Below are 27,950 nucleotides of genomic sequence, written 5' to 3'. Positions count from 1 at the left end.
GGAAAAGCAATGAGTGAGGAGGACACAAAAAATCTGCAAGAGGACATAGACAAGCTAAGTGAGTGGGCAAAAATTTGGCAGATGGAGTATAATGTTGGAAAGTGTGAGGTCATGCACTTTGGCAGAAAAAAAAATCAAAGAGCAAGTTATTATTTAAATGGAGAAAGATTGCAAAGTGCTGCAGTACAGTAGGACCTGGGGGTACTTGTGCATGAACACAAATGGATAGTGTGCAGGTACAGCAAGTGATCAGGAAGGCCAATGGTATCTTGCCTTTATTGCAAAGGGGATGGAGTATAAAAGCAGGGAAGTCTTGCTACAGCTATACAGGGTATTGGTAAGGCCATGCCTGGAATACTGCATGCAGTTTTGGTTTCCATATTTACGAAAGGATATACTTGCATTGGAGGCAGTTCAAAGAAGGTTCACTAGGTTGATTCCGGGGATGAGGGTGTTGGCTTATGAGGAAAGGTTGACTAGGTTGGGCCTCTACTCATTGGAGTTCAGAAGAATGAGAGGTGATCTTATCGAAACGTATAATATTATGAGGGGGCTTGACAAGTTGGATGCAGAGAGGATGTTTTCACTGGTGGGGGAGACTAAAACTAGAGGGAATGATCTTAGAATAAGGGGCTGCCCATTTAAAACAGAGATGAGGAGGAATTTCTTCTCTCAGAGGGTTGTAAATCTGTGGAATTTGCTGCCTCGGAGAGCTGTGGAAGCTGGGACATTGAATAAATTTAAGACAGAAATGGACAGTTTCTTCAGCGATAAGAGGATAAGGGGTTATGGGGAGCGGGCGGGCAAGTGGAGCTGAGTCCATGATCAGATCAGCCATAATCTTATTGAATGGCGGAGCAGGCTCGAGGGCCCGTATGGCCTACTCATGTTCCTATTTCTTATGTTCTTATGTTCTTTTGAGTACAGGTCCAACCTACTCAAACTATCTTCACAAATCAACTCCCTCATCTCCAGAAACAATCTAGTGAACCTTCTCTGAACAGCCTCCAATGCAAGTATACCCTTTCTTAAATACGGAGACCAAAATTGAATGCAATACTCTAGGTATGGCCTCACCAATACCCTGTACAGTTGTAGCAGGACTTCTCTGATTTTATACTCTTACCCCCTTGCAATAAAAGCCAACATTCCATTTGCCTTCCTGATTATTGCTGTACCTGCATACTCACGTTTCTCATCCTCTCTCTGTGGTTCTGGGCTCTTTTCTCCAGAAAGGAGCATACAAAAATAAATTTTGATGAGAGTGATGGAATGAATGTAAAGAATAGATGGGTTACATCTGTAGAGGGTGATTATGTGGGAGTGGGGTAAGATTTCCAAATGTCCTCCTTCTGTGGTGCTACTTGCTTGGTTAGTCAGATGGGGATGTGAGTATGTATATAGAGGGGGATGGGTGGACCTGGAAGGTGTGTTAATGCAAGCAATGATGTGCAGGACAGGTACATCAGGATGAAGGTGAGTGTGGGATTGCACTCACCTTTCCTGATCTCATCAGATCATTGAATCTCTTCCTGCACTGGATCCAGGCACTCCTCACGATGTCCCTGCTGTTGAACTCCTCTGCTATTCGCAGCCAGGCCCCTTTGCTCTGTTGGAGAAGTGTCTTGAGTCCAGCTGCTGTGAAAAGGACCTCGCTGCATGCTCTTACTGCCTCAACCAGAATATGCAGTGAGGCATCTGTAAAGCAGGGTGCGGCCCTCTGCCTTTGGCTGTTCATATTTTTTACTTAACACAATAACTCCAACCTTAGCAATGCTCCTTACACACTCATTTCCCAACCTTCAAATGAGTTGTGTGCAAAGCTGCTTTAAATATGGGCGCTGGGAATCAGTCACCAATGGCCCGCACCCAATAATAGGTCCAGTAAATGCGCATGGCTGGTTGAATTGCGACCATTATGCTGAAGTCGCTCTGAAGTGCGGGCTGAACAAGACATTGGCCCTGAAATTCCGGCCTCCCCGGATCCATACGGAGTGTGTACGGACACGGGAAGGTATCGGAAAAGCCGGTTTTCGGTGCATAATGCGCATGCACCGAAAACCGGCTTTTCTGATCTGTCAACTTTCGGGGAGAAAGACATTCCCATGGCAGAGATTGGGCTATTTGTCTATCTCTTGCCCTGCGAATAGCTTTCTTTTACCAGCCCAAGAGTTTAAAAACTTATCAAAAACATGTAAAAATAAAATTTTAAAATACATATTTATGTTAAAAATCCTGTCCACTCAGGTAACTTTATTTTAAACCATAATTAAAACTTAAAAAAAAAAATCAGCAAATATTTATTTTAAAACTAATGTTCAAAAATATTTCCATCAACTTTAATTTCTATAATGTATTTATGTGAGGTATTATTTTTAGAAACATAGAAACATAGAAAATACGTGCAGGAGTAGGCCATTCGGCCCCTCGAGCCTGCACCATCATTCAACAAGATCATGGCTGATCATTCCCTCAGTACCCCTTTCCTGCTTTTTCTCCATATCTCTTGATCCCCTTAGCCATAAGGGCCATTTCTAACTCCCTCTTGAATATATCCAATGAACAAGCATCAACAAATCTCTGCGGCAGGGAATTCCATAGGTTAACAACTCTCTGAGTGAAGAAGTTTCTCCTCATCTCAGTCCAAAATGGACTACCCCTTATCCTAAGACTAGGTCCCCTGGTTCTGGACTTCCCCAACATCGGGAACATTCTTCCCGCATCTAACCTATCCCGTCCCGTCAGAATCTTATATGTTTCTATGAGATCCCCTCTCATCCTTCCAAACTCCAGTGAATAAAGGCCCCGTCGATCCAGTCTCTCCTTATATGACAGTCCAGTCATCCCTGGAATCAGTCTGGTGTACCTTCGCTGCACTCCCTCAATAGCAAGAACGTCCTTCCTCAAATTAGCAGACCAAAACTGAACACAATATTCCAGGTGAGGCCTCACTAAGGCACTGTACAACTGCAGTAAGACCTCCCTGCTCCTATACTCAAATCCCCTAGCTATGAAGGCCAACAAACCATTTGCCTTCTTCACCGCCTGCTGTACCTGCATGCCCACTTTCAGTGACTGATGAACCATGACACCCAGGTCTCATTGCACCTCCCCTTTTGCTAATCTACCGCCATTCAGATAATATTCTGCCTTCGTGTTTTGGCCCCCAAAATGGATAACCTCACATTTATCCACATTATACTGTATCTGCCATGCATTTGCCCACTCACCTAACCTGTCTAAGTCACCCTGCAGCCTCTTAGCGTCCTCCTCACAGCTCACACTGCCACCCAGTTTAGTGTTATCCGCAAACTTGGAGAGATTACACTCAATTCCTTCATCTAAATCGTTACTGTATATTGTAAAGAGCTGGGGTCCCAGCACTGAACCCTGCAACACCCCACTCGTCACAGCCTGCCATTCTGAAAAGGACCTGTTTATCCCGAGTCTCTGCTTCCTATCTGCCAACCAGTTCTCGATCCACGTCAGTACATTACCCCCCATACCATGCGCTTTGATTTTGCACACCAATCTCTTGTGCGGGACCTTGTCAAAAGCCTTTTGAAACTCCAAATACACCACATCCACTGGTTCTCCCTTGTCCACTCTGCTAGTTACATCCTCAAAAACTTCCAGAAGATTCGTCAAGCATGATTTCCCTTTCATAAATCCATGCTGACTTGGTCCGATCCTGTCACTGCTTTCCAAATACGCTGCTATTTCATTCTTAATGATTGATTCCAACATTTTCCCCACTACTGATGTCAGACTAACCGGTCTATAATTACACGCATTCTCCCTCCCTCCTTTTTAAAAAAATGGTGTTACATTAGCTACCCTCCAGTCCATAGGAACTGATCCAGAGTAGATCGACTGTTGGAAAATGATCACCAATGTATCCACTATTTCTAGGGCCACTTCCTTAAGTACTCTGTGATGCAGACTATCAGGCCCCGGGGATTTATTGGCCTTCAATCTCATCAATTTCCCTAACACAATTTCCCGCCTAATAAGGATACCCTTCAGTTCATCCTTCTCGCTCGACTTACTGTCCCCGAGGGCATTCGGAAGGTTATTTGTGTCTTCCTTCGTGAAGACAGAACCGAAGTATTGGTTCAGTTGGTCTGCCATTTATTTGTTCCCCATTATAAATTCACCTGAATACCACTGCAAGGGACCTACGTTTGTCTTCACTAATATTTTTCTCTTCACATATTTATGGAAGCTTTTGCAGTCAGTTTTTATGTTCCCTGCAAGCTTTTTCTCGAACTCTATTTTCCCCTTCTTAATTAAACCCGTAGCCCTCCTCTGTTGAAATCTAATCTTCTTCCAGTCCTCAGGTTTGTTGCTTTATCGAGCCAATTTATATGCCTCTTCCTTGGTTTTAAAACTCTGCTTAATTTCCCTTGTTCGCCACGGTTGAGCCACCTTCCCCGTTTTATTTTTACTCCAGACAGGGATGTAGAATTGCTGAAGTTCATCCATGTGATCTTTAAATGTTTGCCATTGCTTATCCACCGTCAACCCTTTAAGTATCGTTTGCCAGTCTATTCTAGCCAATTCACACTTCATACCGTTGAAGTTACCTTTCCTTAAGTTCAGGACCATCGTTTCTGAATTATCTGTGTCACTCTCCATCTTAATAAAGAATTCTACCATACAATGGTGTTAGATCTCTTAATTTCCAATGAAATACGAACTCCGATTGTAGTTTTAATTTCTTTATTTCTGGCAGACAGCAGTAACAAGCTTCTGGCTTTAAGCCAGGTCTTTGTCCTTCTGAGACCACATGGTCAAAATGGCTGTACTTATGCCTGCATCAATTTACAGAAAAGAACTCGCCTTCTTTGACCTTATTGGATCAATTAATAGTCTTTTAACATTTTAATTGGCTCGCTACCCAAAGTCCTAAAATGTCAAGTTGATTGTTGACTTAATGCAACATGCTACCACTCACGGAGCATCTCTGACTTGTTGTCTGTGAATTTTCACAGCCTGTCTAAATGCAGCCTGTTTGAATTCTCTATCAATTCCCCTTTTGATTCATTCACAAACTGAATCATAAAACATCAGGTATCTCTGGTTAAACATTCTACAAAATAATTTCATACATGTTAATAGAGTTTCCTTCTAAAATGTGTTGATGTGTTTCGCCACATGTCCGGACTAGTAGCTTCCACACAAATTTACACCAACCCGAGTTCCATCGTGGCCACAATGGAAGTGGTTTTAGTAGGTTAATTAACCTTATTCCAATTTAATCCAAATCAATATCTTAGTTCAACCAGTAAACAACCTTCCCTTTAGCATAACATACCCCTGTGCCACGTACAGACAGTATGCTGGGACCTGCAAGGTTTCTCACCTGCGGGACGGCAGCTACAGCCGCCTGGTTGCAACAACATTTAATCAACATAAACAAACAATATAAAAGTAAAACAATTACAACAAATAGAATTAAACCTTTCACCAATGAAGTTCCTATTGAACCTAGCCATTCAGTGGCTCCACTCCACAAAGTGAATGATGGGGGTTGCTTAAGTTTTTCTACCTCCTTTTGGATATGCTCCGCTAAGTGGGTAATTTCTTCGGAGCTATCTGGGATATACGTGGAACACTCAGTTCCGAGTAGGGTGCAAGTACCTCCCTTTTCAGCCAGGATGTAACTAAGGGCCAGTCTATTCTGTAAGGGCTACTGTGCGGATTGCTACCATTTCTGCATTGATTTTAACTAGGGCCTCTGAGGTATCATTAGCTACCCGTTCCACAACGGATGCCATGTTAATGGATTCCCTTGCCAGTCTGGCAGTCCCATACCTGGGGATCAGAATGGCAAAGAACCTCTCTGTTTCTGTAATAGGTCTCTTAGGACGGTGTTAATGTTCTGACAGTGACTTTATATGATACATATATGGCACAATATAGGCTAAATAGCAGGATCCCGTCCAATTCTGGGGCAGCCAAGGGTAGGCCTTGTGGCCACACACCCAATAGGTGCCATTATAGGCAATGAATGTTAGCTGTTTCTTTGTCAGCAACACTCCAGGGCCTGTCCAGGATTTCCATCTGTTTTATTCAGAATCCCCGTTACGTTAAGAATTCCCACATCAGCTCAGTTTGGACAGTTCCGTGGCTTGATTATGTTATAATTCCGGGAGCAGTTACTATACCCCATATTTTTCCTCCTTTGATGTTTCTAATCAGACAGACCGATTCCCCCGGACTTCCTATTCCCGTTGTATTAGTGATAACAAAAAATGGGGGCCGTTTGGAATTATTGTAGCACGGTTGGTATCCCCCTTCAAAGGTAGTCAGATTGTAACCTGCTGACTTCCATTTACGTGCCCAGTTTTCTGTATCCTGAAACGCATTGCCTGTTTTGTTTTGATTAATTATCCACTCAGCCATTTCCGAGATATTCAAGGGAACTGGCCTCAAGGGAATCCCTCCCTTTGAGTGAATAGGAATATGCGCACACACCCAACAACTAGAAATGTTACCTTGTTTGGCATAAATGTATGACATATATAAAAAGGTATTTACATGTAATTCCCTTGCTACTCTACTATTTCCCTTTGGTGCAGAGGGTTGGCTAGTAAGAAGTAGGCCGATGCCTAGAATACCTACAATCAATAATACAGTAAATTTATACATTTTCGCAAGAAGTAATTGTCCTTATTGGATTTCAGCTTCAGTTACAGGTGCTCGTTTAATGTGTGAAGCGTGGATCCAGGCTTTCTTTCCTTGGACTTTAACAGCTGCCTGGGTGGTCAATAACACTTGATAAGGTCCCTCCTACTTGGCACCCAAAGGTTCTTTATGCAACTTTTTCACATACACCCAGACTCCCGGGATGATGTCGTGTCCTCCTTCGGGTGGATTACCCCAAGCTGCCGATACCTGTTGGGAAACAGAACTAATAGCATTGGTTAAGTTCTGACAGTATGATAACAAAGTGTCAATCATTAAGTGAACATCAGCTTTCCGTACATCGATAGTTCCTGCCAGCGACATGGGTCTTCCTATTATAATTTCAAATGGGCTTAGACCTGTAGTTCTGTTCGGGGTTGCCCTAATGCCACATAGCACTATTGGTAGTGCCTGGGGCCATGGTGTTCCTTCTTGGTGATATTTGGCAAGCCGTTGTTTCAAAGTTCGATTCATTCGTTCTACTTGTCCTGATGATTGTGGATGATAAGGACAGTGTAAATCCCACGTAATGTTCAGTAACCTACAGACTTCTTGGCAGACAGCACCTGTGAAGTGTGTTCACTGATCTGAGTCAATGCTACTCGAGACTCCCCATCGGGGAATGTAATCCTTACACAAGACCTTTGCAGTGTGATTGGCTGTGGCTCTTTTAGTTGGGACAGCTTCTACCCATCTAGAGAATCTGTCGACCATGACAAGAATGTTAGTGTATCCTTGGCATGAAGGAAGAGATATATAATCAACCTGCAGATGCTGGAATGGTCCGACAGGAGCAGGGGGCCTCAGTTGGGGCATTACCGTGATGGGTCCAGAATTATTTTTCTGGCAGACCACACAGCGGTCTGCAACCACCTGGGCACGTTTTTTAAATCCCCGACCCCACCAGCTTTTCTGGAACCGTGCCGTCATCTGTTGTGAGGCCAAGTGTCCCCACGAATGGATCTGTTGGGCTAAAAAAGGCATAAGCGCTTGTGGTGCGATTGGCTTGTCGGTAACTCTTTGTCTCCAGACACCATCTTCACATAGCTTAATTCCTGCCTCAATCCATGTCCATTTTTCCTCTCGGGAGCACTCGCCTTGCATTGTTTGAAGGTCTCGTGTCAGAGTCCTGAGTGCTTTCAATCTGCACATCTGTGTTGGTTCTTCTGGGGAAACGCCCTGTGAGGCGGCATCTTTAGCTGACTGGTTGGCTAGGGCATTTCCCTGTGCTTCTGTGGTATTTTCCTTGGTATGGGCCTTACACTTCAGGATGGACACTTCCTGAGGTAATTGTATGGCCTCCAGTAAGTCTCGGACTTCTTTTCCATTTCGGATAGGTGTACCAGCAGCAGTGAGGAATCCTCTTTTCCGCCACAACAGACCAAAGTCGTGAGCGACTCCAAAAGCATAACGCGAATCTGTGTAGACACTAGCTGTCTGTCCTTCTGCTATTCGACATGCTTCTGACAGGGCCCGTAACTCGGCCTGTTGTGCTGACGTTCCTGAGGGTAAACATCCTTTTGCCACTACCTCATATAAGGTTGTAACTGCCCATCCTGCTTTTCTGGTACCATTGTCAACAAAGGAGGAACCATCTGTAAACAGGATGAGGTCTGGGTTGTGCAGAGGCTCCTCTGCTGCTAAGGCTGCTTCTTCTGTTTCTTTTAAAATCTCCACGCAGTCATGCTCTTCACATTATCCCCCCTCTTGCTCCCTAGATTCTGACATTGGGAGCATAGTTGCGGGATTAACTGGGCTGGCCCGGACGATATGGAGATTAGGAGCTTCCAAAACTGCTGTCCAGCGGGTCCACCTAGCTGCCGTCACCTGAGACATTCTATTCATAGACAGCAAAGCATGTACGGTGTGGGGACACTTGACAATCAGCTTTTGGTCGAGGACAAGACCCGCAGTGATCATTACCGCTCGACATGTAGCTTCCATAGCCCTTAGGCAACTTCCCCATCCAAGGGCTACCGCATCCAGTTTTGCCGAATAATAGCCAATAGGTCTTTGCCAATCCCCATGTTCTTGTGTCACTATAGCTGTCATATATCCTTCTTTCTCATGGATAAACAGGTTAAATGGCTTACCACTGTCGGGGATTCCCAGAGCCGGTGCCAAACACAAAGCCTTTTTCAAACTCAGGAAGGCCTCTTGCTGTTCCTTAGTGAGGGTGGTGGCTTCTTTAGAGGCACGTTTCCCCTTTAAAATATCATTCAATGGCTGAGCAAGCTGTGTGAAGAAGTCAATCCAATTTCTGTTAAAGTTACACAATCCCAAAAAAGACCTTAGTTCCTGAATAGTGGTGGGTTTTTTAGCAGCCCGAATGGCTGCAGTTCTATCCTGGGTAAGTTCTCTCTTTCCTTGTGAAATCTTTTGTCCCAGGTATACAACCTCTTCTTGGGATATTTGTGCCTTGTCGATGCTGGCTTTATGTCCTTTCAGCCGAAGGTGATCCAGCAAAGCTCGTAAATCTTGTTCATGCTGTTCTTCCGTGTTTGAAGCTAGCAGGATATCGTCGACATATTGGATGACTGTGGATGACAGGGGAGGTAATTCTCACAAATGGCTTTGTAAAGCCATGTGGAATACTGTAGGGCTGTTGTGGAAACACTGTGGTAACCGGGTCCAAGTATACTGTTGTCCTTGGACCGTGAAAGCAAACCACTGTCGAACCTCCGGTGCCAGAGGTACCGACCAAAATCCGTTGGCCATATCTATAACCGAGAAATATTTATGTTCCGGTTTGAGGGCATTAAAAATGGTGGAGGGATCTGCGACCAAAGGAGCTTTTTGATCAATACACTGGTTAGCTTTCCTATAATCGACAGTCAAACGCTAAGTCTCATTAGATTTCTGTACCGGTCACACGGGGCTATTGGAGGAGCTATGCGTTTTAATAAGCACCCCTTGTTTCTCCAATTGCTGAATAACCGGTAAGATTCCCGCCATGTCAGTTGGACTGATGGGATACTGTTTAGTGCATGGAGGCTTGGTCCCGGTAAATGACGCAGGCTCCATCTGGAGTAGGCCACAATCATTCTTATCTTTAGCCCATATCGGGTGTTCCTTCAATTCTTCTTTCTTCAACGTTCTAATTGACCATGTCACCCGACCATTCTCGAAATGCAACGATGAATCTATTTGGATTAGAACGTCCATTCCCAAAATGGTTTGATCTACTGGGCCTATCCAGATGGCGTGGTTAGTTCATGTGGACCCAGCCCTATAAGAACCGGTGTTGTCCTTTTAATTTCCATTTTATGGCCCCCAACTCCATAGGCTGTACGTGCCCTACCATCCAACGCCAAAAAGTTTCCATATTGTAGGGGTAAGCATGTTAATTCCACCCTTGTGTCTAAAAGACAGTCCACATCCTTATTGCCCACCCTCACAGTTATATATAGCCCATCTCCCCTCTGTTGTATTAGTGCGAGGAGGGGGGCCAGGGTGGGCTCTAATCGTTTTTTGCTATCCCAAGTAACTCCTTCTGTTGTTGTATTGTCAGTTGCTTAAATGCTTCTATGAAGTCGTTATCTTGTGACAAGCCTGGTTTGTTTGCTGAATTGCATCCCTGGCTGTGTCGTCTTCCCCAGCCACGACCTTTCTGTTTTGCCCTGCACGTCTTGGCCCAGTGACCTTCTTTCCCACAATAATGACATTTTCCGGGTAATTTTCCTAATGATTGTTTATCGGAATCCTGGGATTTCCATCCCATAGCCTGTACAGCTCGGACTTTAGCTCCCATATCCCGATCTAATTGGTTACATCGATCCACCAATGCTGCAAAGGTAGTTCTTCTCCCTTCCCAGTCCAGTAACACTACCTTAAGCATTTTGGACAGTTCTGGCTTTAGACCTGCCACGAAAGCTGCTTTCAGGGGTCCAAACACTTGTTCATCCATTTCCTCATCCGTATTATTCATACCCGAATGTTCTAGCCACGTGCATCTAAACCGCTCATCATACTCCAGGACCTCCTCTGTTCCTTTCTGTTGGCAGGCTGCAATTTTTCCCCAGTCTGTCTTAGCTGGACTGAAGGCTTGCAGCCAGTGTTTAATTGCCTCCCATCCTGCGTCTAATTCTTGCTCATTCTGCCCCAAAGCTTCTTCTACCTTGTCGTGCAATTTTCTTTCCTGTGTTTTTGGCACCATTATGGTCAAAATTTGCATTCCGTCCCAGGGATGAAGTTGATATATATTTCTTAAGCGGTCCAATTGGTCCCACATTTTTACTCCCCTTTCTTTGGATTGGGCAATTCCTTGGACCATTTATCAATTTTCTCTGGGTCTGCCGGATCATGAAATAAGTATTCTGCATACACCCTTTTCCTCGTTTTATTGGTTCCGACCTCATCCGCAGTCTCTTCTGATTTGAATACAACTCGTCTTTTTTTAAACGGGGCAAAGCGCACCCCTAATTCGTCATCCTCCGACCCTGTATCGTCGGAGGATTCAGAATCCGTATCTATTCCTCGATCGTGTCTTCGGGTTTGCGCTTTTAATTTTTCCAAACATGGTTAACCCGATAATTGACCGATACATTTTCCTTTTCCTATTACTGTCTCTTGACCAAATGATTTTTTCCATTCTTTAATTTCATCTTTAAGATCTTTAACTTCCGCTTCCAGCTTTTCAAGTTCAAGTTTTTTCTGTCGCAGCTGCGCACAAACTGCTTGCAATTGATCCTTTGTTCTCGATCATGTTGGGAACGCATTATAATTTCATTCCGGTTTCGGATCTTTCCCATAACCACTAGGGACCATCTAGTTCGCTCCTTATTTTTCATATGGGTCGTTTTTACCCAGACCTTTTTAATCTCGTCCAAGGACCATTGTCCTTTGGAGGTTCCGTACTTTTGTTCAATCTTAATATAGGTTTTAGATAAATTGAATTGTTGCTCTATGTATTCTTTCAACTGTTCGAGAATTAAATCTAGCGAAACTTCAGGTGGTGCCTGCCCACCTTTAACAGTTGTAGCCAATTCTTTGCTCTTATCTCCTGCTGCCATAATACTGATTTCTTTACTGGGCTCTCAAGTCGTAGGCTTTCCAGCCGATCAATAGGTCGGTGATTAATTAACTAACACACCGCCGAAGTTTAGACGTCTATGGGACCTCGAGTTGACTACCAACCGGAGGGTTCACAAACCGGAGGCTTTCAGAATCGCGTAGAAGGAGAGGCGAATTTAGACTTTTGACTGAGGACTTTTTTATAAAGAGGAGTCCTTCCCTCAGTATGTCGGTCCGATATCCAAAATTCAGTTTCTTTCCTCAGCGATCATTTTCGTGACGCCAAAATTGTTAGATCTCTTAATTTCCAATGAAATACGAACTCCGATTGTAGTTTTAATTTCTTTATTTCTGGCAGACAGCAGTAACAAGCTTCTGGCTTTAAGCCAGGTCTTTGTCCTTTGAGACCACATGGTCAAAATGGCTGTACTTATACCTGGATCAATTTACAGAAAAGAACTAGCCTTCTTTGACCTTATTGGCTCAATTTATAGTCTTTTAACCTTTTAATTGGCTCACTACCCAAAGTCCTAAAATGTCAAGTTGGTTGATGACTTAATGCAACATGCTACCACTCACATAGCATCTCTGACTTGTTGTCTGTGAATTTTCACAGCCTGTCTAAATGCAGCCTGTTTGAATTCTCTATCATCTGGTCACTCTTCCCCAAAGATCCTCGCACAACAAGATTGCTAATTAGTCCCTTCGCATTACACATCACCCAGTCTAGGATGGCCAGCTCTCCAGTTGGTCTTGAAAACCATTCCTAATACCCTCCAGGAAATCCTCCTCCACCGCATTGCTACTAGTTTGGTTAGCCCAATCAATATGTAGATTAAAGTTGCCCATGATAACTGCTGTACCTTTGTTGCACACATCCCTTATTTCTTGTTTGATGCTGTCCCCAACCTCACAACTACTGTTTAGTGGTCTGTACACAACTTGCACTAGCGTTTTCTGCCCTTTGGAATTCCACAGCTCCACCCATACCAATTCCACATCATCCAGGCTAATGTCCCTCCTTACGATTGCATTAATTTCCTCTTTAACCAGCAATGGCACCCCACCTCCTTTTCCTCTCTGCCTATCCTTCCTAAATGTTGAATACCCCTGGATGCTGAGTTCCCAGCCTTGGCCACCATGGAGCCATGTCTCCGTGATGCCAATTACATCATATCCGTTAACTGCTGTCTGCGCAGTTAATTCATCCACCTTATTCTGAATACTCTTCGCAATGAGGCACAAAGCCTTCAGGCTTGTCTTTTTAACACACTTTGCCCCTTTAGAATTTTTTTGTAATGTGGCCCTTTTTGTTTTTTGCCTTGGGTTTCTCTGCCCTCCACTTTTACTATTATCCTTTCTATCTTTTGCTTCTGCCTCCATTTTATTTCCCTCTGTCCCCCTACATACGTTCCCATCCCCCTGCCATGTTTGGTTAACTCCTCCCCAATAGCACTAGCAAACACTCCCCCTAAGACATTGGTTACGATCCTGCCTAGGTGCAGACTGTTCAGTTTGTACTGCTCCCAACTCCCCCAGAACCGGTACAAAGTCCCAGGAATTTGAATCCCTCCCTTTTGCACCACTCCTCAGTCACGTATTCATCTGGGCTCTCCTGTGATTCCTATTCTGATGTGCACGTGGCACTAGTAGCAATCCTGAGATTACTACTTTTAATTTAGCTCCTAGCTCCCTAAATTCGTCTCATAGGACTTCATCCCGTTTTTTACCTATATCGTTGGTACCTATATGCACCACGACAACTGGCTGTTCACCCTCCCTTTTCAGAATGCCCTGCACCCGCTCCGAGACATCCTTGATCCTTGCACCAGGGAGGCAACATACCATCCTGGTGTCTTGGTTGCGGCCGCAGAAATGCCTATCTATTCCCCTTACAATCGAATCTCCTATCTCTATAGCTCTCCCACTCTTTTTCCTGCCCTCCTATGCAGCAGAGACACCCATGGCGCCATGAACTTGGCTGCTGCTGCCTGCCATGTTAGGAGCTGTGTGTGCTTGTGCTCTGTGAATATATCACATTTGGAAGCGAGATGGGATTTTTCGGATAATTTAAAGCTTAAATTTTGTTGGTGAAGGATTCAGCTAGCCGACAGAGAGACTTTGGAAGTTCCTGTCCTTGGAAAAAGCTACAAAATCCGAGGTAAAATACAGTACATGGTGTGAACAGCTGGAGATTAAAATGGCAGGTGTAATCGGACATTTGGGGCAATATAGACATGACCGGGAACGTTTTAAAGCCTATGTGGATCGGCTAGAAATGTATTTCACTTCAAATAACATAATCGAAGTCCCAGACAATGCGGTCCAGAACCAGGCTGTGTTGGAACGTAAGAAAGCAATCTTCTTATCGGAGGCAGGTCCGGCATTATACGAAACCCTTGTAAATCTGCTTGTGCCTGACGAGCCAAAGGACACAACACTTAAAGAGATTTTAATGAAGCTGTAGCAGTACTATAACCCCAAACCATTAGAAATTGCTGAAAGCTATCATTTCGGGATTCGGAATCAAAAGGCTGATGAAGGTATCAGTGATTACATCGTAGCATTAAAAAAGCTATCGATGCACTGTAATTTTGGAAACTTTCAAAACCGAGCATTACAAGATCGTTTTGTTTATGGGGTGAAAAATGATGCGATCAAAAGGAAGTTATTGACGATGGATGACTTGACTTTTGAGATTGCTTGTCAGGCAGCGAGGTCGATGGGCATGGCTGAACAATATTCCCGGGAATTAAATAATAATTACGGTCGTCAGTCAACCTAGGTAAATCACCTGCAGGTTCAAAGTAAAAGATATTGGGGTCCAAAGTCTCAGAAACTGGAAATTCTAACAGAGCGTCGAAGTCATGCTATAGGTGCCTGGGACAACACATTGCTCAAAGTTGTCCATACGTGAAGGCAGAGTATTTCCTCTGCAGAAAGACTGGGCATCTTGGGAAGGCATGCCGACTGAAAGGTAAACCAGCTATTAAAACTATGAGTCCAGCGTTCAAAGCTATGAGTGGAAATCCCAAGAGACTACATAGCATGGAAGAACAACAACAGGACGAGGAGATGTTAGAGTTACACATCGTCAGGAGCACGAGTTTAATGGACAGCGATTCGGAAAGCATCAAAATCCACAAAGACGTTGCAGGATTCAAGATACCAATGGAAATTGACACGGGTGCATCCGTGAGTGTCGTAATGGAGTCGCTGTACCTCGACAAATTGTGTGATTTCCAACTGGAGAAATCCAAGATAGAGCTGCGAGGCTACTCAGGAGAGAAAATTCCTGTGGTTGGTCGTATCATCGTACCGGTGGAATATAAAGATCAATTTCAGAACTTGCCTCTAATAGTAGTGAAAGGAGACTTACTCGGAAGAAATTGGTTGAGCTCACTGAAGCTGGATTAGAGTAAGATTATCTGTGTGGAAGCGAGATTTTCATCAACGGATGAGGTTATCAAAAAGTATTCGAAGGCTTCAAGGCGAGTGTCAGGGTGCAGAAGGATGCTAGATCGGTTTACTACAAGCCACGTTCTGTACCATATGCACTCAAGGAGAAAGTTGAGCAAGAACTCAAAAGACTCGAGACTGAGATCATTATTTGTAAGATAGATCGATGTAATTGGGCTACATCCATTGTTGTTGTACCTAAGTCCAATGGTAAGGTAAGATTGTGTGGTGATTATAAAATAACCGTAAACCAGGTTCTAGAGGGTAATGTCCACAATACATTGCCGAATATAGAAGATTTGTTCACAACACTGACAGGTGGTCAGATCTTCTCAAAACTGGATCTTACGAATGCCTACTTATAGCTTGAACTAAATGAGGAATCCAAGTCATGTTTGACTATAAATACTCATCGAGGCCTATATCAATTTAATAGGCTACCGTTTGGAGTGTCTTCCGTCCCTGTCATATTCCAAGGCGTGATGAACCAGATTTTGCAAGGTATTGAAGAGGTAGTATGTTATTTGGATGACATACTAATTTCAGCACCAAATAGGCAAATTCATAACAACATATTGAATGACGTGCTCAAACGGCTAGAGAAGTGCAGAGTACGAGTGTCTGCTCGTAAGTGTGAGTTATTTAAAAACTCAGTGAAGTACTTAGAGTACAGAGTAGACAAGGATGGTTTACATCCAACCATGGAAAAATTGGATGCAATTAGAAATGCACCCACTCCCAGGAATGTCACTGAACTTTGTTCATTCTTGGGTCTTTTGAACTATTATGGGAAGTTCCTACAAAATTTGGCTACAGTATTACATCCACTGAATGAGCTTTTGAAAAAACAGGTCCATTGGAAGTGGTCAAAAGAATGCGATACAGCATTCAAGGAGTGTAAAAGCAAATTGGTAGAGAGCACCATGTTAGTTCACTATGACATATCTAAGGAGATTAAGCTAGCATGTGATGTCTCTCCCTGTGGAGTTGGGGCAGTGATCTCTCATGTATCACTTAGTGGGGAGGAGAGACCAATTGCTTTTGCTTCACGCACTCTCAGTGCCAGTGAGAGTAATTATGCGCAAATTGAAAGGGAAGCTTTGGCATTAATTTTTGGGGTAAGAAGTTTCACAAATACTTGTATGGTCGGAAGTTTACCATCATTACGGACCATCAGTCCCTAACAGCAATCCTCCATCCAAAGTCCCCAGTTCCAACATTAGCTGCAGCCCGAATGCTGAGATGGGCTTTGATATTGTCAGCATGTACATATGATATTGAATACAGACGATCAGCTGATCACAGTAATGCTGATGCAATGTCTAGATTGCCTTCCCCATCACAAGTTACACTCGATAGGGAAGAAGTGTTTTATTTTTCATACATTGATGAACTGCCAGTCACAGCTGAAAAGATTGGTAGAGCAACCAAACGTGACCCAGTGATGTCAAAGGTATATGAGTATATTGCAAATGGATGGCCAAACCATGTAACAGACAAAGATACACATCCATTCTTCATTCATAGGAATGAATTATCAGTTGATAAAGATTGTATCATGTGGGGTGCAAGGTTGGTTATACCAAATAAATTCAGGTCCAAATTATTAGGAGACCTCCATGACCAGCATCTGGAAATGTGCTTGACCAAGAGTTTTGCACGCAGTTATTTATGGTGGCCAGGTCTTGATAAAGATTTAGAGTATATTGTGAGTCACTGTACGACATGTCAATCGGTAAGCAAGCAACCATCACCAGTACCATAACAGCCATGGAAATTGCCTCCCAGGGTGTGGCAAAGGCTACATATTGATTTTGCTGAATTAGAAGGACAACAATTGTTCATTATGATTGATAGCCATTCGAAGTGGGTTGAGGTGTTTCCAATGTGGAAAATAACAGCAAGTAAAACATTGGACATTTTACGAAAATTATTTTCTTCATTTGGCCTCCCTGAAGAGATTGTTTCAGATAATGGACCACAATTTCATTCAGAAGATTTTGCACAATTCACAAGCAAAAATGATGTGAAACATATCAAGGTTCCACCATACCATCCTGCTTTGAATGGTGCAGCAGAGCGCACTGTACAAATTGTAAAATGGCCCTCATAAAACAAATGTTAGATCCAAATCCAAAGAAACGACAGTTGTCATTGGATTGCAAATTGGCTAATTTTTTGATTACATATCGAAATACTCCTCATATAACTACTGGTAGAACACCAGCAGAGTTGTTTCTCAAATGACAGCCACAAACCAGATTCTCGTTGTTAAAACCAAATTTGGCACAGTCTGTATAAAAGACACAATTAAGAAAGAAAGAGAATCATGATAGAGGTAGAGTAAAAGAGAGAAGTGTGAAATTAAATCAGAAGGTAAGAGTGAAGAACCATCACCATAATGGGTAAAGTGGTTACCAGGAAGAGTGGTGAAGATATCTGGTCCTCGCACATATTTGGTAAAGATGTTTGATAATGGACAGGTTAGGTTTGTTCATATTGATCATATTTTACCAACAGACATGGAAGGAGTTGAAGGTGGGAATGATTCAATTATTTCTGACTCATCAGATTGTTTTGATACACCAGTAGCAAATCCTAAATCCAAGGTACTGGAAACAAATCCAGGAGAGAATCTGAATGAGAGTCTGAGTCCGAGTCAGGAAAACTAAGAGCCTGAAGTTAGAGTGAGTTCAAATGAAAATCAAGGAAATTCCGTGGAGGAAAACATTCCTCAGGATGTGCCTCGAATGAGTGTGAAATCGACACCATGTTTGGAAGGTTCTATTCGAGAGTGAAGGTATCCTCTTCGAAACAGAAAACAAGTAGTAAAGTTAAATTTGTAAATATGGAGAAAAAAAATTATATCCTGTGTTATGTATAAACATGAAAGTTATGTATGATGTTTGTTATAATAACTTCTTCATTAAGGAGGGAGAAGTATAATGTCTGTAAGCTTGTAATGTTTGTAGCTCCACACTGTGGATGTGGACGTATTGTGTACTGCAACTGCAGAGTTAATAATAAACAGAACCAGGCAGATTCCGGAGGCTTCCGAGAGAGCGACCTGCCATGTTAGGAGTTGTGTGTGCTGTGTTCTGTGAATATATCACAATTCTTCTTCTCTTGCTTCTGCAGCTTCAGGTGCTACAAATGGTTCTCCTGTTGTTAATCCCTCTCCTCTCCTGTTGGCTCTCCTGATAATTCCATTCCTCCTGCCCTTGAACCTGAGGGATCAGAACTCCATCATCTATACTGTTGGTGGCTGCTTTTGGTGGTTGTTTTCTGATGATTGGCTGTCTACATACTGACTGTTATATGGAGCTGGCTGACTGTTTCTTCTAGCCCTACAACAACAACACACACTTATACGGCACCTTTCATGGTAGATGGTGTTTTAAGGAGCTTTACTGGGGTGGGTGGGAGTTGAGAATAAAAATGAAAGGAATGCACGGTGAACGAAGGTTGGGGGAATGATGGGCGAGGGGATGCAGGAGATGGTGATCGTAACTTGATGTCTACAACAGCAGCAGCCTGAATTTATATAATGCCATTAATGTTGTTAATCTTCCCAAGGCGCTTCAAAGGAGCGTTATCAAACAAAATTTTAAACCGAGCCACATAAGGTGATTTTAGGGCAGATGACCAAAAGCTTGGTCAAAGAGATAGGTTTTAGCGAGTGTCTTAACGAAGGAAAGAGAGATTCAGGGAGGGGATTCCTTAAGGCCTTGGCAGCTGAAAGCATGGCCACCAATGGTGGAGCGATTAAAATCAGGGATGCTCCAAAGGGCAGTATTAGAGGAGCGTAGATATTATATCATGCTGTGTGATATTAATAAAAGACACATTAATGCTCTTCAATAAAACTCTTCAGTTCATTATTTTTAAAAAGGATACACAAATTTACTTCAAATGAGCCAGCTAATGCTTTCTTTCAGACAGTGTACAGAGGGATTTCATTCAAATGCCCCATTACTAATATTGTAAATTATGCACTTTCAGTTCTCAAGAAAATAATCTGGAGCCATTGGGAAGATGTATTATGAAAGAGAAATTGGGAGTAAAAAATAAATAAACATTTGTCATCTCTACGCACGGAATCACTTGGATTTCTAATCCTAATAACTCCTGTAACATGCACAGATTCCTAACTATTGTGGGCAGAGGCATTAGTCAAGTTTTTGTATAAACTCCCACATTGACCTATTCCTACAATTGGATCACCAAAAAATAGTGGAAAGCATAAATAGAAAATAAAATGTAATATCTGATCGTTTTGGCATCCTAATGAATAGCCATCAGTCATCATTCTGTTCTCACAACTTTTAATCTCTAAAGGATGCATTAAAAAGGCTTGTGCCAGCTCATTGTTCTATCACAGAACTACTTCACAGAATCTACTTGAGAGGTGAAGCAGTTTCGAGAGGGAATTTCAGAGAAAAAGTGCGATCATTATTTTAAAGTCACTTTTGGGTGACTGATTCTGGATGGCTTCAGTACATTAAAATGGTTGCCACATCAGTTTTCTCTTTCTCTTTACGTATAAACTCTGTGGTAAATAAATTATTTGTAAAAATAATATCAGTGTCATTTAATTGGAGGTTAATATCCCGAACATAATTTCACATGCATAAATCATGAGCATGGTAAGGGTTAAATGACATGTTGATACCAAACAATTATTTGCATACTGGAATTGTTCATTTTAGAATTTGCCTCCATTAAGATTATTGTTATATTTCTTGGGTTACTTCAGTTCAGTAAAAAAAAATGATTAGTTCTCAGAACTGAGCAATGGGACCATGCCAATAGAGCTAGAGGTTATCTTACGTGTAAAACTTTAAAAATCATTCATGATCAATCTCTCTTCCATCTACTAAATCTGAAATTATCTCTCAGGAGGTTGAAGGCAGTGATTTAGTTCTGTGTACCAATTAGTTCTTGAGGCTTTAGCCTCAGCTGTTTTGAGGTACACAAGGAGATATTAGGGCAGGTGACCTAAAGCTCAGTCAAAGAGGTAGGTTTTAAGGAGGGTCTTAAAGGAGGAGAGAGAGATCGTGAGACAGATAGATTTAGGGAGGGAATTCCAGAGCTTAGGGCCTTGGAAGCTGAAGGCATGGCCACCAAAAATCAGGAATGTGCAAGAGGGCAGATATGGAGGAATGCTGATATTACCTGGAGGGCTGTACGCAGAATTCCCTTTAAGCTGTGCTGCATGGCTGAGCAGCTCTCTGTAGGTCCTGTACAGTTGGTGAGCTGGCTTTTAAATCGAAAAACTGTGCATGCACTTTAAAGGGACCGCGTGGGCCAAACAGAGATTAGAGGGAGCATTGGAGTACTCTGCATCTGGAGTACTGTATGCAGTTCTGGTCACCATATTACAGGAAAGATGTGATTGCACTGGAAAGCGTGCAGAGGAGATTTAAAAGAATATTGCCTTTACTGGAGAATTTTGGCTATGAGGAAACATTGGAGATGCTGGGTCTGTTTTCTTTGGAACAGAGGAGGCTGAAGGGAGACCTGATTGAGGTGTATAAGATTATGAGGGGCCAGAATAGAGTGGATCGGAAGGACCTGTTTCCCTTGGCGGAGAGGTCAACAACCAGGGGGCATAGATTTAAAGTAATAGGGGGGAGGTTTAGAGGAGATATGAGGGGAAATTTCTTTGCCCAGAGGGTGGTGGGGGTCTGGAACTCACTGCTTGAAAGGGTGGTAGAGCCAGAAAGCCTTACCACATTTAAAAAATATTTGGTTGTGCACTTAAAGTGCCGTAACCTACAGGGTTATGGACCAAGAGCTGGAAAGTAAGATTAGGCTGGATAGTTCTTCGTCAGCCAGCGCGGACACGATGGGCCGAAATGGCCTCCTTCCGTGCTGTAAATTTCTATGATTCTATGATTGGTTGTTGGGCTGGAGGAGGTTACAGAGTGAAGGAGGAGGCGAGGCCATGGAGGTCTTTGAAAACAAGGATAAGAATTTTAAAATCGAGGCGTTGCTTAACCTGGAAGCCAGTGTAGGTGAGCGAGCACAGGGGTGATGGGCCGAGGTGTTGGCTGGATGGCTGATTATGAGTTTGTTGGTTCCTGGTGCTGGCTGGCTGGCATTTACTGGCCTGTTACTGGGAGGCTGTTGGTGATTGACTGCTCTTGTGCCAGGTGTACGTTTGCAGGCTTGCTATTATCTTGCTAGCTGGCTGCAAACTGTAAAAATGGCCGATCTGTATGGAGAGGAGTGTTCTCTTCATTGTAATGTTATACTGTATCCTAGTGTACCAGGAAGTAGTATCCGTGACATAAAACAGATATATATATATAAACAGGCTACTCCAAAAGAAACTGGGAAATGCACCAAATATAGGGCCCAAATTTCCCCATGAGCTGACCGTTTTTTTTGGTGTAACTTGATTTTTCTGGTGTACCTTTTTAGTTGCAAATATGGCCATTTCACTTGCACCAGTGTAAGTGAGTTAGTTAGGTTTTATGTTAGGTCAGTTTTTTTTTTCAAAAGGGGGCGTTCCCAGCCACTTACACCATTTATGCCAATTTGGCCAGAAAAAAATTGTACTAAACTAACTTAGGGCCGCGTATGTGTCCACTTTTGTCCGCAGATAGACCTTACTTACAGTTAAGGAATCGACGTGAGTAACTACATTTAAAGCACCACCAAGCACCAAACAAAGCACAAAAAGTAATAAGCAATTAATTAACAAATAAAATAGAAGGAACCTTGCACCTAAAGCACCAAGACCAAAGTAATAAGCAATCAATAAATAACATAAAAAAAATAGAAGGAATCGTGCACCTAAAGCACCAAAATCAATCAGTAAATAACAAATAAACCATCGAAGTCCTACCTTAGGGAACACAGCGGGGTGCCGATGAGGGAGCCCATTCGGCCAGGGCTAGGGTCTGCAGGCTTCAGCCCCTCCCGCACAGCCTGCAGTGCGCGTTCGGCGAAACGGCCTGCCATGAGCTGCTGCACATGCGCGCGGACTCGAGCCCCTCTCTTCATTGTACGCCACGCGAGCTCCACAGATGGCCTGAGAATCGGCCATGATCGCAGGGAGTTTTTTCGGCGCTGCTTCTGATGTAAAATGTCGGCGGGGGGCCTCGGAGTTGCGCAGAAAAAAACGGAGGGCCAAATTTTGGCCGATAGTGTGAATAAATCTACTTGTCCAGAAAGAAATGTCCCCCTCCCCCACAGGAAATGAGCCTTCTGTAGGATGAAAAGTTTGCCCACTTCTAACACTGTCTTTATACTACTTCCTGCGGGTATTTGATGCTGACATTGGGGGGGAAACATTTGTAAGAAAACATCAGCAGAGGAGGACAAAGGGTTTGATTAGGGCAGGGAAAATGGAGTACGAGAAGAAGCTTGCAGGGAACATTAAGACGGATTGCAAAAGTTTCTATCGATATGTAAAGAGAAAAAGGTTAGTAAAGACAAACGTAGGTCCCCTGCAGTCAGAATCAGGGGAAGTCATAACGGGGAACAAAGAAATGGCGGATCAATTGAACAAGTACTTTGGTTCGGTATTCACTGAGGAGGACACAAACAACCTTCCGGATATAAAAGGGGTCGGAGGGTCTAGTAAGGAGGAGGAACTGAGGGAAATCCTTATTAGTCGGGAAATTGTGTTGGGGAAATGATGGGATTGAAGGCCGATAAATCCCCAGGGCCTGATGGACTGCATCCCAGAGTACTTAAGGAGGTGGCCTTGGAAATAGCGGATGCATTGACAGTCATTTTCCAACATTCCATTGACTCTGGATCAGTTCCTATGGAGTGGAGGGTAGCCAATGTAACCCCACTTTTTAAAAAATGAGGGAGAGAGAAAACAGGGAATTATAGACCGGTCAGTCTGACATCGGTAGTGGGTAAAATGATGGAATCAATTATTAAGGATGTCATAGCAGTGCATTTGGAAAGAGGTAATATGATAGGTCCAAGTCAGCATGGATTTGTGAAAGGGAAATCATGCTTGACAAATCTTCTGGAATTTTTTGAGGATGTTTCCAGTAGAGTGGACAAGGGAGAACCAGTTGATGTGGTATATTTGGACTTTCAGAAGGCTTTCGACAAGGTCCCACACAAGAGATTAATGTGCAAAGTTAAAGCACATGGGATTGGGGGTAGTGTGCTGACATGGATTGAGAACTGGTTGTCAGACAGGAAGCAAAGAGTAGGAGTAAATGGGGACTTTTCAGAATGGCAGGCAGTGACTAGTGGGGTACCGCAAGGTTCTGTGCTGGGGCCCCAGCTGTTTACACTGTACATTAATGATTTAGATGAGGGGATTAAATGTAGTATCTCCAAATTTGCGGATGACACTAAGTTGGGTGGCAGTGTGAGCTGCGAGAAGGATGCTATGAGGCTGCAGAGTGACTTGGATAGGTTAGGTGAGTGGGCAAATGCATGGCAGATGAAGTATAATGTGGATAAATGTGAGGTTATCCACTTTGGTGGTAAAAACAGAGAGACAGACTATTATCTGAATGGTGACAGATTATGAAAAGGGGAGGTGCAAAGAGACCTGGGTGTCATGGTACATCAGTCATTGAAGGTTGGCATGCAGGTACAGCAGGCGGTTAAGAAAGCAAATGGCATGTTGGCCTTCATGGCGAGGAGATTTGAGTACAGGGGCAGGGAGGTGTTGCTGCAATTGTACAGGGCCTTGGTGAGGCCACACCTGGAGTATTGTGTACAGTTTTGGTCTCCTAACCTGAGGAAGGACATTCTTGCTATTGAGGGAGTGCAGCGAAGGTTCACCAGACTGATTCCCGGGATGGCGGGACTGACCTATCAAGAAAAACTGGATCAACTGGGCTTGTATTCACTGGAGTTCAGAAGAATGAGAGGGGACCTCATAGAAACGTTTAAAATTCTGACTGGGTTAGACAGGTTAGATGCAGGAAGAATGTTCCCAATGTTGGGGAAGTCCAGAACCAGGGGACACAGTCTAAGGATAAGGGGGAAGCCATTTAGGACTGAGATGAGGAGGAATTTCTTCACCCAGAGAGTGGTGAACCTGTGGAATTCTCTACCACAGAAAGTTGTTGAGGCCAATTCACTAAATATATTCCAAAAGGAGTTAGATGAAGTCCTTACTACTAGGGGAATCAAGGGGTATGTTGAGAAAGCAGGAATGGGGTACTGAAGTTGCATGTTCAGCCATGAACTCATTGAATGGCGGTGCAGGCTAGAAGGGCCGAATGGCCTACTCCTGCAACTATTTTCTCTGTTTCTATGTTTCTATTTCTTGCAGCTAGCATATTTAATATTCAGCAAGATGTGCCCAAAATATGTTTTAGTATTGTGTACATTGTTACTTATTCCATTACCTGATTGGCTACTCATATTACTTTAGGAACATAGGGGCATATGAACAGGAGTATGCCATTCAGCCCCTCGAGCCTGTTCTGTCATTCAGTGCTGATCTGTGACCTGACTCCATATACCCGCCTTTGGCCCATATCCCTTAATACCTTTGGTTAACAAAAAGCTATCAATCCCCGATTTAAAATTAACAATTGATCAAGCAGCAATTGTCATTCGCGGATGGGAGTTCCAAACTTCTACCACCCTTTGTGTATAGAAATGTTTCCTAATTTCACTCCTGAAAGGTCTGGCTCCAAAATTTTCACTGTGCCCCCTGGTCCTAGAATCCGCAACCAGCTAGTTTCTCTCTATTTACCCAATCGATTCTCTTTAATATCCTGAAAACTTTGATCAGGTCACCCCTTAACCTTCTAAATTTGAAGGAATAAAACCCTAATTTGTGTAATCTCTCCTCATAATTTAACCCCGGAGGTCCGGGTATCATTCTGGTAAACATACACTGCCTTCCCTCCAAGGCCAATACATCCTTCCTAAGGTGTGGTGCCCAGAGCTGCTCACAACTGCTCACATTACATTGGGACTGAAACTTGTGCGTGCTATATATGCTCCTCACGTAGCTTTGCAACTTCAGTTCTTTCTTCTCTTCCGCAGGCGTGATAGCGATCGTGATCTTTGTCATCCTCTGCATCGTCGCTGTGATGGGACGCTTGCTGTACAGACACAAGGGCACGTACCGCACCAACGAAACGAAGGGGGCAGATTACGCCGAGAATGCGGACGCTACACTGAAGAACAATGTCAATTACCAGGACTCCGTTAGCGAGAGCAAGAAGGAGTATTTCATCTGACAGCGAAACAGGCCCTCCTCATTACTACAGTTACAGCAGCAGGTTAACAACACTAAGAGCCGGGACTTGCTGTATGAGTTAGCTCCAGACTCTGCTGTCTAAATTGCCAAAAGTTCGCTCAAAATACTGTACACGGCATATACCCATTTACATGGCAGAATGGGGCAGAATTTATTGTTTCCTGTTAACTGTGGGTGAGCTCAGGGGAGTAGAAATGCAAATTTTATAGAATTCGAAAAAGGATTTAGAAGCAGCTATTGAAAGGGGAAATCTTTTACTAAAATTGGTCCGAAGCAGTTAGCCTATTTATTTCAGTATTTTAAAAGCTGACTGGAGAAAACTAGTGCAAATTTCCACCTAAGTAGTTGAGTGACATACGAAGAAACTCAAACTAAATTAGAGCCTTCAGCGGTTCTGATCGTTGGAATTTCGATGTTGAGTAAACTCATACAATTTTTGATAGAAAGCACCTCTTTTTATTCAGTGATCCGCTCCGATTGTTTCATGTACGGAGGGTCCATTGATTCCTTCCTGCTGTGTTCAAGTTAGTCTTGTAACAATGTCCTTACCACTTCGTGCATACCTGTAATTGTACAGGGATATACCAGGAAAAAATTGGACTACCATTAGCGCCATAGACAGAAAGGTGGGCACATTTTATTTTCCGATGAATTTGACTTGATGAACAGTCAAAACGGAAGAAGCTCATATTATCAACTTTGCAAACTGTATGCGTGTTGTGACCATAACATCAGCAAGCAAACATTGGACGTGAACATGCTCTGTTCTGCACACGTTCCATACACAGCACAACTAACTATCTTAAGACCACAGAGCGTTAACCATAGACCACCACTTGGTTCAAATAAAACCAAATTGTGTGTCGGCTGTCTCAACCCAGTTTCCATAACACTGAAATGGCAATCTCATTCAGAGAGGCCACATAATAGATGGCATGGGATTTTAAAAAAAATCTCACTGGTGCAGGAAGGAGCTACTTCAGGCTCTGCTGGTGCAGACTGGAGGGAACTTGATCCTAGATCCAACAATCTCATACCTGAGCTGAGAATGCTTGATACTAACACTGGGTATCTGAAATGGAAAAGGGTTCCCTTCCCCAAATACTAACATCCTGCAAATAAATGTTATAAAATAATGTGATTGTTAATAATATGGTCAGGACTTAACGCGTGTAATAGTATACTCTGAATAGATAGTTTTCTATTTAAACTCTTTCATTATAATATATAATCTGCTCTTTATTATACACGCCGTCTTTGTTTGGTAAATACTATCTGACATTTAAAGTCAACAATAGACTAATTTATAAGAATCAAAACCTTTTTCATTTCTAGACTGTGACTGAAGTGCTATGATGCTGAATTTAAAATGACTGCTGCAGTCTTACATATATTTATAAAAGTGCTTTGTGAAGTCTTGTTATGTGTTCTGAATTCTTGGAGTATCTCCTTGTGTGAAGGTTTCACAGCTCTTTTGTAACAAAAAAATGGAACATCCGAAGTCGTGTTAATACTAGTAATGGATTCAAAGTGGTCAAATGTAATTTCAGACGGTGGTTGTCCTCATCTTTGTATTTTACATCTACAAGCAATCGCTTACATTTCCGATTAAAGTAATACAATGGAAACTAACAACATGACATCAATAACCTTTTCAGTAAGGGAATTTTCTTTTCATTTCTACTGAGCCTTGCTCAGAGGTCCAAGCGTGCAATGAGCCAATGGAACATGTTCAATTGATTAATGAGATAGTTTTGTTGAAATTAAACCAAGCTTTGCAGAAAATTGCATGCTTGCGACAGTCTTAAATGCTACAATGGCTCGTTAACTCCATGTCCAGTTAAGCCTCTTGCAAACTGGATTTTGACTCACAGCAAACAAAATCCAAAATGGCGAGCCCTTTGTATTTGATCAGAAGTTATTAGTAGCTTGGGAGTGTTTTAGCCACTCAGGGTGGGCGCTGAGAACTGGCAAATTGAACGAAAAGCAAGCCTTGCAATTATACGATAAGGGAGTGAAGGGTTAAGGGGAGCGGACAGGGAAGTGGAGCTGAGCCCAAGATCAGATCAGCCATGACCTTATTAAATGGCGGAGCAGGTTCGAGGGACCAAATGGCTGACTCCTGCTCCTATTTCTTATGTTCTTATGTTTCTTATATAGCGCCTGTCAGGACCTCAGAACATCTCAAAGCGCTTTATAGCCAGTGAAATACTTTTTGAAGTGTGGTCACTGTTGTAGTCACCCTCATCCATGATTTGTTACCTCTAGATTTGACTATTCCAATGCACTCCTCGCTGGTCTCCAACATTCTACCTTACATAAACGAGAGATGATCCAAAACTCGGCTGCCCATGTCCTAACTCGCACCAAGTCCCGCTCACCCATCACCCCTGTACTCGCTGATCTACATTGGCTCCCAGTTAAGCAATGCCTCAATTTCAAAATTCTCATCCTTGTTTTCAAATCATGGCCTCGCCCCTCCCTATCTCTGTAATCTCCTCCAGCACAACCTCCTCCCCGCCAAGATATCTGCGCTCCCCTTATTATGCCCTCTTGAGCATCCATGATTATAATCACTCAA

The 27,950-nt window shown here is 43.1% G+C and overlaps 1 protein-coding gene across 1 annotated transcript in view; it reads left to right on the top strand.

Annotated features, from left to right (window-relative positions):
* LOC139253730 (contactin-associated protein-like 5) overlaps positions 1-25,349 on the top strand; it is a 1,639,232-nt gene extending 1,613,883 nt beyond the window's left edge. The window contains exon 24 of the mRNA XM_070873523.1: positions 25,153-25,349. Coding sequence (XP_070729624.1) covers positions 25,153-25,349 — 197 coding nt within the window. The remainder of the gene's footprint in view (positions 1-25,152) is intronic.
* The last annotated feature ends 2,601 nt before the right edge of the window (positions 25,350-27,950 follow it).

This window comes from Pristiophorus japonicus, chromosome 3 (genome assembly GCF_044704955.1).
Source record: "Pristiophorus japonicus isolate sPriJap1 chromosome 3, sPriJap1.hap1, whole genome shotgun sequence".
In the NCBI taxonomy this organism is placed as follows: domain Eukaryota; kingdom Metazoa; phylum Chordata; class Chondrichthyes; family Pristiophoridae; genus Pristiophorus; species Pristiophorus japonicus.
The sequence above is the reverse complement of the archived record's forward strand: the minus strand, read 5'-3'. Positions and strand labels throughout refer to the sequence as shown.